The 10144-nt window shown below is 40.7% G+C and overlaps 1 protein-coding gene across 1 annotated transcript; it reads right to left on the bottom strand.

The window, feature by feature from the left end:
* Positions 1-221: 221 nt before the first annotated feature.
* On the bottom strand, positions 222-8473 carry LOC116464414 (T-complex protein 11 X-linked protein 2-like; the record flags this gene model as incomplete). The annotated part of the gene is made up of 8 exons (XM_032147674.1): positions 222-323; positions 1237-1345; positions 2107-2288; positions 2387-2607; positions 2854-2990; positions 3755-3975; positions 4712-4832; positions 8341-8473. Coding segments are annotated over 8 exons (1226 nt in total), but the record flags the coding sequence as incomplete, so codon positions are not given.
* Positions 8474-10144: the final 1671 nt, after the last annotated feature.

The raw sequence follows: 10144 nt of genomic DNA, 5'->3' as shown, positions 1-10144 counted from the left end.
ACAAGCCCAGATCCTAAGTCATCCCTAACACCCTCTTATTGGGAGATCCCCCGTGGGTCTCCCTGGTTCACATTCTCCCTCACTGCAAGGAGTCAAAAGCCCGCGTTTGTTTGGCTCCAGGTGTGCTCCTGGTGATCTTTTGGATAGAGAACACTGCCAGAGGCATGGTCCTGAATTGGCTAGCCACCCAGGGGTGGTGATGCAGAGTTTCTTAAGCCTCGTCACTCCTTGTTTCCACAGTATCTGGGCTCCACGCTGGTCAAAAAAATCTGTGAGGGACAGCGCCCACTGCTGATGCCTGTACCAAGCTGCGGGTAGATTATCTGTGGTATGGTGAGAACTGTGAGGTGTAAGCAAGGGCTGATTAGGATGGAGGGCAGCAGCAAAGGGCAGCCACAGCCAGGATGGTCCAGCTACAGCTGCTCTGCTCATTTCCCCGGGCCCTGGAGCACTCTGCTTAGGGACACGGTGGCAGGGAGGCCTGGATTATGGAATTCATGAGGGCTTAGCTCTGAGAGGAGGCATTATTCCCCATATGTTGCTTCTCTTCCTGCCCATCATGTACAAAGGCATCAAGTTCCTAAACACCTCCAACAAGGGGTGCTTCTCACAAGGAGCCTCTGTGGGGAATGAGCCCAGAAGCAGCTGTAGAAACTCCTGAGGAGAGTAGCCTTCAGGCCCTTTTCCATCCCTCATCTCCAACTAACTTGTGTGCCTTCCCTCAGAATACCTCTGGCTCCTGTTATTACTCTGCACTCCTAAGAGTTTGTCCCAGAACTTGCCTCTGAACTGATATCCTTACCCTTGGAGGCCCTGCTTATAGCACCTGCCCTCAGCCCTAGTGCATAATTGCTGCTGATCTTTGCAAATATGGATTCCATTCGTCCTAGTTGTCTGCTCATGAGGCTTTAATGGCATCATTCCCTTAATGATCTCAGAATTCCCCTCCATGCAGCACTCCTTGAGATCCCACCCTCCTGTTACCCCCATCCTAAAGAAAGCCAGTAATTGGATGTAAACCCTTCACCCCTTCAATGGCCATATCCAAGAGCAGGAACCTCAAACCTAGATCACTGTTCCTCACCCACACCAAAATAAAATAAAGCGAGGAGAAGTGGTGTCTGGGTGTTCTTAGCACCCTAAACTGCATGAAGGAAAGCTGGTGATGTAACGGTGAGAGGGCGCACTTTCTAGGGGTTGAGGAGGGAGGTGATATAGGCACGCCCTGAGGGAAACCAGAGACGCCATGTTTTCACTGCTCAGAGTAGTGAGGCCCATGTCCTTAAGGCCTTGATGGACTTCCTGAGACACCTGTTCACTCACACTCAGCATAGTCTCTTCAGGCCTAGATAATAAGGGATAGAATGCAGAGTGGGCCTGGCAGAGAGGCAAAGCCCGGAGAGCCTCATACCACAAGCCACGCCTATTCCAGGAAGAATTCCATCTCTCTGCCACCAGAAGACAGCATTAGCCACTGGGCGGATGAAATACACTCATTGTTACCCGCAAGGTACCACCTGATCCAAACATACAGCACCATATGCCACTTCAATGAAAACAAAGTAAATTGGGCAAGGGTTCAGTTCCATCCTTGGATCTACTCAGCATTCTCCAGTCCCATCAACTGTATTTAAATATTGTTTTAAGACTCTATTGGATATTTTTCATGGCTTTTCTCCTACCCCACCCATTAAATTGCAAATATATTAAGAGGCTTGGACTTCCTACTCTTCCTTGTACTTTGGTATAATATCCCTGCCCCCACATGCAGTGAATGGTCAGTATCACTGACCAACTGATCAACTTCTGGATATACATAGCACAGATCCACTGTCATTCAATCAAGTATATAATGACTCATTTTTAGCAAACACATAAGGAATATTTGTAGCAAACTGGCTTCCACACTCTCCTCTTTGGAAAATAAGTTTTATTTTCTGTATCCCAAACCTCAGTACAACTTATCAAAGATACCAAAATCTTTGCAGATCATTTCCAAGGGCCTTTGTGTGGTTTGTGATGAAGAATAAGCAATAATAGTATTGATATTACCTATGTCCCAAATACCACACATTTCCCTCTCTAACAGAGATCTATGAATCTTACCTGGAGATAAATTCCTCAGTTAGGGCCTTGGTGATGCATTTCAGTCTATCCACAAATTCAGGTGAGCTGAATAAAACTTCACCAGAGAAGCTTCTGGCCACTAGCAAGACTGAGGCCAGGACAGTTAACTGGTGCAACTGGAACGCCAGTTCCTGGAGCCGGATTCCATCCATCAGCAGAGTCTGGTGAGGGAGCGAAGGACAGCCCATCAGAAGAGGAGGGTTTGAATGGAGGCACTGAATACCATAGAACAAGGCAATGCCCAAACACACATCCCTACCTTCGGGAATTCTTCGTTTTCAGGATCCCAGAGGAGGAGGTTCAAGTAGCCTTGGTATAGCACCATTGTTGGACTGGGGGGCTCTGAGTTGTTACCTGCCCCGTTTGGAAGTGAACACGCCATGCTGCGGGAGGAGCTAGGTGAGTCAGGAGAACTCGGACATAGTGTAGTGATGTCTGTGGCTGCTTTGGTTAGCAATTTTGTGGTATAATCCAGGAGAACTATGACGAGAAGGGAATATGCATCTTAAAATTCCAAGGCTTAAAGACGACGGCTCTGAGACATACTCTTGGTCTACAAAGAAGTGATTTTGTAGATCTTTCTATCTTAGAGGAACACTGCTTCTCCCTACCCCTTGCCCAAGGAAGGAACTTTCTATTCAAAAAATAGAAAGTAGCCTCTATTGCTATAAGAAGACAGACCCGAGGTCAAATCTCCCCTCTCCTGCCCTTAAATTTTAAATATACTGGGCTGTTTATCAAGGAGTTCCTGGAATTTAGTTTCTTCATACTGGATGGAATGCTCCTGCAGGTAGGGTCGAAAGCTCTGGATGGTAGAGTTCACCATGTCCATTTTCATTAGGCCCAGAACACGGAAGATGCCCCTGCCATAGGGAGAAACAGAACATTTACACTATTAAAGGAAATCTAGTCTGGAAGGGTGGAATCCAAGCAAGGAGCCTTAAAAGCAGAGTATTTGAGAGTTAGAAGAAGCCTTAAAAACAAACAGTCCTGCTTCAACTTATGAATAATGGTACTGTGGCCAGTGACCCAAGGCCATAGAGTGAGTTGATGGCAAAACTAAGGACAGTTATACCTCCTGACACTTTAACAACCAGATTAGAGCTCTTTTGCCTGTAGTCATTCTGTCACCTTGAAAAAAGGGTAGTCAGTGAAAGGAAAATCATCAAGGTGTTAACAATTATATGTGGGTAGCTGGGATGTGGGTGACTGAATTTCTAACTCGCTGAGCAGATCATTTTACTTTTCCGGGTCCTGGTTCTTCTAGCTGTGAAACACGGATAATCCTCTTTCCTGTCCCCTCACAAGGTTTGAGTTGGGACAAACAGGACAACATCTGGGAAAAGGCAATTTGCACTCTATAGGAGAAAGAATTACTATACCTTAATGTCTTAACAGTATCATGACATAAAGGTGACCCAACTGATCTAAAGATCATCAAAGGAACCCTGAGAGACTGTCCTTGGAAAATAAAAGCCAATAATCCGGAAAGGAGAAAAGGTGTGTTAGTCAGGTTGTCAGTACACAAGAGCTAGATAAGACAGGGGCTATATCACAGTAGCTGGCTCAGAGTTCTCCAGCACAGTGTCTAAGGCAGATTTGGGGGACAGCACATCTAGACTCTCACCTCAGTAACTGCACTGGATCTGTTATGGTCTCTAGTTTCTGTATCGCTTCATCTCGAACTGGTGCACATAGCAGAGCCATCAAATTGAGAATGTAGTTAGAAAGATGAGGGACATCCAGGGCCCCATGTTCTGCTTCCTGCTTGAGGAGATCTGTGTCCAGAGCTTCTTCTATCTCATTTCTTAGGCGGTTCCGCCATGGTAATAGCAGTGATAGCAAGGTCTGCCCAACAAAGGAAATCAAAGGAGCCAAGTTCTGTTTAGAACCTCAAACTTTCTCCAATGAACTACGCTCTTAGGCCAAAGGCATCCCAGATTATGTCTTCTGGGGGGCAGAGAACTGAGTCTCTACGTTTCTTAGAGAGCATTATTTCTTTCTGTTTCGAGGACAATTACCATTCAAGGTTTCACTGGGATCAGTTATAGTAGTGGTCATTATTACTTTTTAGGTAGAATGAGGTAAAAATATGAATAAAAATAAGAATGTGGTTTTAAATGTGTGGGAGATAAGAAATATGAAATACACACCACCCACAAGGAGATGATGCATTCTTAATAAAAGATAAGGACATTTTTAGATTGTTTTACTCCAAAATGTGAGGATAAAATAGCAAATTTGGAATCTTTAAGGTTTCCTTGAAATAGCCTTTTGACTCAAACATGTAAGTCCCTTGTGGGCAAGGGCTCGCCTATTCATCTCTGGGATTCTGAAACACGTAGACCATAGTGGGGTTTCAGTAAGAATTTGTTTAATTGAGTTATATATTGTTATAGTCATCACCCAATGGTCAAGTTTCATCTTATACAAATAAAATGGAAGCTGCCCCATCCTATCTATTTAAGTAGTAGGTCACGTTAAAAAAAAAAGTATGCTACTTGATATGTTAATAGCCATTGACGATCCAAGGTTCTGAGACACCCAGGAACTTCCCATCCACGAATGGGAGTTGGTTACTCACCTCCTTAACATCTTTTAGAAGTTCAAGAGCACAAGTGAAGTCAGAAGGAGTACTCAATAGCTGTTCTTTCAGATGGTTCCAAAAAGCATTGTACATTGCCTCTGCAAACCTGCCTTCTACACTATAAGAAGGGTTAAATGAGCAGATTGCTCTTTACCTAGAGAATTGATACAGGATCATAATTTCCCAAGCAGCATTTAAAATTATGAAAGACCATTAAATTGACAGGCTAGGAGGACCTATGTTTAGACTTGAGAAGGGCTGAATAAACTGAAGTTAGTCTCAGATGGAAAAGCATTGGCTAAATTCTCTCAAGGTTCCAGAGACGCTCTCTTCCTGCAGCAGGAAGAACCGCAAACTAGGAGTTGAGACTCTGACTTCTAACCCTAGTTCTGCACCTAGCCTGGATGTGTGACTTAGTTTCCACGCCATAGACTTAAAACTTTGAACCAGATGCTATTTTTCCTTCAGGCCTGAAATCTAGGAAAGGATTTTACCTCTTGATAATACTTGAAGGTCTTTTGAGACACTTTAAATTCAGCAAGCCCAAAACTGAACTCCTTATCTTCCTTCTTTAAATTTGTTCCTCATGCATACTTAGTTCTGTAACCAGAAATCTGAGACTTTTTCTCTTTAAAAAATATAATAGTAGGCCGGGCGCAGTGGCTCACGCCTGTAATCCCAGCATTTTGGGAGGTCGATGCGGGTGGATCACGAGGTCAGGAGTTTGAGACCATCCTGGCCAACATGGTGAAACCCCATCTCTACTGAAAACACAAAAATTAGCTGGGCGTGTTGGCGGGTGCCTATAGTCCCAGCTACTCGGGAGGTTGAGGCAGGAGAATTGCTTAAACCTGGGAAGCAGAGTTTGCAGTGAGCCAAAATAATGCCACTGCACTCCAGCCTGGTGACAGAGCGAGACTCGGTCTCAAAAAAAATAAATAAATAAAAATAAAAAAATAGATATATATACACACACACACATACATATATATACACATGTATGTATACACACACATATGTGTGTATACATACATGTGTATATATATGCATGTATGTACGTAATAGTAACGTATGCTTTCTGTTTACAAAAATACAAGTGATTAAAAAATATATGAAACAAAAATTCAAAGTTTCTCCTCCAACACAACAATCTAACCTGTGAAAGTTCAACTATTATCTATCTGGTGTGTACTGTAGTCCTTCTTAATTCCTGTCCCCTCATGTCTTTTATCCACTCAGTCACCCGATTCCAGAGATTTTGCTTCCTAAATATCTCTGGAATCAGTCTCCACCCACTGTCATCTCTTTCCCGAACTATTGCTATAGTCTATTCAATGGCCACCTTATACCCACAAAACCTTACCCCAACAATGGTACATATTTTTGATAAAATCAGTGAGTTTTCTAAGATACAAATCTGATCATAATAGCATACTCATTTAAAGTTTTTCAGAAGCTACCTATCTCTAGCAGTGTACGTGGCCTTTAAGTCCCTTCATGATCCTATTCTGCCACTTCTCCTACCTTAACCTTCTTTCTCCTCCCTTGACCTTCTTTCTCCTCCTACATCCTGTGCCCTAACAATAACAGTCCACTTATAATTAATATATAATTGTCTTCCATCCCTCTATGGCTCTGAAATGACATTTCCTCTTCCAAGAGAGTCCCTTCTGCCCTAAAGCACCTGAAAAGACTTAAATTCAAGGGTTACCTTATTAGGAAAGTCTTCACTGACCTTCCCCAGGTAGCTGAGCACTGCATAGAACTCCACACACTAGATATGAGATAACTTATCACTCTGCACAGTAGCTATTTGACTATCTTCCCTACAGAAGCTTTTAGATGGCAAAGACAGTGACTCACTCAGCTATATGTCTTCAGCTTTCAACATTCTGCCTTCCACCTAATAAGTACTCAATAAATGTTTGTTGAATAAATGTCTGATTATGAGATTTCCCCTAAAAACCGGTAACTGTGCTTAGTATAATTTTATAAGTCCAAAGGGAAAACTAATTGTCAATTATCTGTAGATAATGGATAACCCCAAACTCATTTCAACCTCTTATCCAGTATACATTTTGTATTACTACATTTGAAAAAGCCTGTTAATTTAAAAAACACAGTGAAATCCAAGCCCTAAATAATATTATTCCTCCTGCTTCATCTATCCACCCCCTGAGATCCCTAGCCGCTTTAACAGACCTTCATTCTCTTAGTTTCACTTTTTTCTGCACCCCTACCAGGAGAAAAATAAATCTAACTCGGGCCGCAGGGACTATAAAGGCAATGAGGGAGATGCTACGAGACCTGGGTTTTGGTGAAAAACTTCCTTCAGGTAAGCCATCCTTTGCAACAGACAAAGGAAAATCTAAGAATTATGAAGATCAAGAGAACCACTGACAAAGCAAGGTGCTTTAAGTAACAGAATCCCAAAAGTGGCAAAATAACAGAAGCATTTAAGGTGGGAAATTAGAAATACCATAAAATATAGATTCTGACAAAGAAATCAACCCATTTAACTCTTAATAAACACTAGAAGCATTCAATCCATAAATGCTGGATGATTCTTAATCATATATTGTTATATTAATATAATTAAGAGAAACCAATATAAAGCCTAATTGTAAAAGCACACTATTTATCGATGGTGTTCTAATCTTGATTCGCAGAATCTTTGTTACACTGATTATGAAGCAGAAATGTCCCCTGAAATTTCCTACTCATGAAGAGTGAACAAAACCACTATTAGAAAATCTGCTCATCTGTGCCTGTTTAATCTGTAGACAATTAAAAGATGAACGGCTAGGAGTTACTTCTTCCAAGTCTGTCTGAAAAGATCTGAAAATCACTCTATGTTTCATTACTAACTAAGATCCTGAAATGAACATTTTGACAATACAGAATGAATACCCCTTTTCCAAGATGCTTGGGATGGGAGTATTTTGGATTACGGATTATTATTAGTTATTATTATTATTATTACTATTATTAGAGACAGGGTCTCTGTTGCCCAGACTGGAGTGCAGTGGCGTGATCGCGATCTCAGTTCACTGCAACCTCTGCTTCCCAGGCTCAAGGGATCCTCCCACCTCAGCCTCCTGAGTAGCTGGGACAACAGGCATGCACCACCATGCCTGGCTAATTTTTGTATTTTTTGCATAGACAAGGTTTCACCATGTTGCCCAGGCTGGCCTTCACTTCCTGGACTCAGGCAATCCACCTGCCTCGGCCTCCCAAAATGTTGGAACTTAACAGTCGTGAGACACTGCGCCTAGCCAGATTACGGATTTTTTGGATTTTGGAATATTTGCAGCATACTTGTATACCGCAATGAGCATTTCCTTTGAGCATCATGTTGGCGCTCAAAATGTTTTGGATTTTGGAGCATCGTGGATTTCAGATTTGGGATGTTCAACCTGTAACTGCATTGGCTTATTACCTGTTTAAATATAATTTGCTGCTTTGACCCTTTTAAAGTAATAATTACACTGATTTGTTGGTACTATATAAGACACACTCAACCATTAAATTTATTAATAAGATGCTTCAAACCTGACCAAAAGTCATTTGTGCTATGTACCTACGCCCCGAAGAGTAAAATGGAAAAAAAACGGAAGAATCTGCACCTGTTTGGAGGTAAAATGGTCTCTTCCACATAGAAATCTTGGTTTACTACAATTTCATGGGAAATGCTCAGCTTGGAAACTTCATTAACTGTCTCTGTCAGATCTGTGACAGAAAAGACATCAGGTCTGCTCTCTGGGAAAAAAGAAAAAAGCATAACCATTATCAATAGGGAACCCACACAAAGAGAATTTTTACTTTATTTAGAGATTCACTCTGCCAAGTAAGGCTCCCAAGTTTAGATTCATCAAATGGATCTTACACAGACTCATTCAATCATTTTACTATCAGAAGTTTTCTGAACTCTTTGCTCTTCAGTAACACTGAACATCTCAGAGAAGTCAGGCATGGGAGGAAGAAATTAGTTTCTGAAAAACATAAAACAGTTTTGAAAACCTTCCACTTGAAATGTAAAACCATAAGCAAAACACGGCAAGCAATGAATAAGTTGTGATTTGTAAAATTAATGTGTATCTAAAAGTTATTGTGTTCCCACTGTTCTCTTCCTACCTCAGGGGCTACACACAAGATGAAGGCTAAACTCTCCTTATAGATACCACACGAATCTTACTAGATGGCTCTAAAGCTGAATCCTGCTCCTAAAACAGTAGTTTCCAAATCTGAGTATTCAACAGACAACATTTCAAAACAACATGAGTGACAGATAATGATTGGACAATTTTTATTTTTCCACATATGGACATGAAAGCAAACAAACAATGAAACCACCCTACCATCATCAAAATAATCACTTCATAAAAAGAAAACATATTTTAACACCTCAGAAAGTATAACGAAAACACAGTCAGCATTAAGAGTAGTCTTTTAAATTGAATCAATTTAATATTATTTTAAAAACTCATTACAACATCTTTATTGTTTTATTTCATTCAATATCGGTAAGAACTATGTCATAGCCCGGCATTCAAATTGGGGAACCAATGTTCTAAATTCATCATACAGAGTACTTTCAGTAGTGAAACAAAGTATATATAGTAGTCACAATTATTACTTGATATGTAAAATAAAATATGCAATAAAACTATTTTGTAAGTCAATTTCAATGTAGTTTCATAACTTGGTCGGAGAGAACGATGTATCCTTAAGATATAATAAAATTCACATGCAAGAATCCTAAAACTCACTCCAAGAAGATGGTCTATTTATGCCCATTTGTTTTTCATTTAAAAAACAGTTGATGAGACTTTTGTTGAAAAGTTAGTCTCATCAACTGATATTTCCTTTCTATCCTAACTAAAAAGCTGCATATGTTAAAATATACCATCTAATTAATTCATTAAGACATCATTTATTTGAGAGGTATTATGAAGTATGAATTGTGCCATTCTGCTTACTAGCAGTGACCCCAAGTGGCCACCAGAGAAAAACACGTGATTCAACTTCATATTTTTTCCCGTTTCAGTCTTCAAGAGGTTAGATTAAATTGCTACAACTGGAGAGGTCTGCAGATTAACCTTTGGTTAAATTCACTGGAGATTATTGTAAAAGAACTGCAATTTGAGTTCCTGTGAGGTTGGACTAGTCAAGCCAGAGCTTCAAATGCCTAACATAAGGTGTGAAAAAGACTTAAAGTCCCAATGTTCACATAAAAATGCTATTATTAAAGATCTAAATAATTTTACCCCAGAGCAGTGGTAATTTTTATGTCAACAAAGCACCCCTGGAAAAGGACAGAACACAATTGAAGCAACAGATAATTTGGATCACTTCTGATCTGTCCTAGATCTACCATTTACATCTTACAAAATCAAAATACAAGAATGCTATTTATTTCCCAGGCTTTGA

The sequence above is a fragment of the Hylobates moloch genome, unplaced genomic scaffold (assembly GCF_009828535.3).
Source record: "Hylobates moloch isolate HMO894 unplaced genomic scaffold, HMol_V3 SCAFFOLD_634, whole genome shotgun sequence".
NCBI lineage: Eukaryota > Metazoa > Chordata > Mammalia > Primates > Hylobatidae > Hylobates > Hylobates moloch.
The sequence above is the reverse complement of the archived record's forward strand: the minus strand, read 5'-3'. Positions and strand labels throughout refer to the sequence as shown.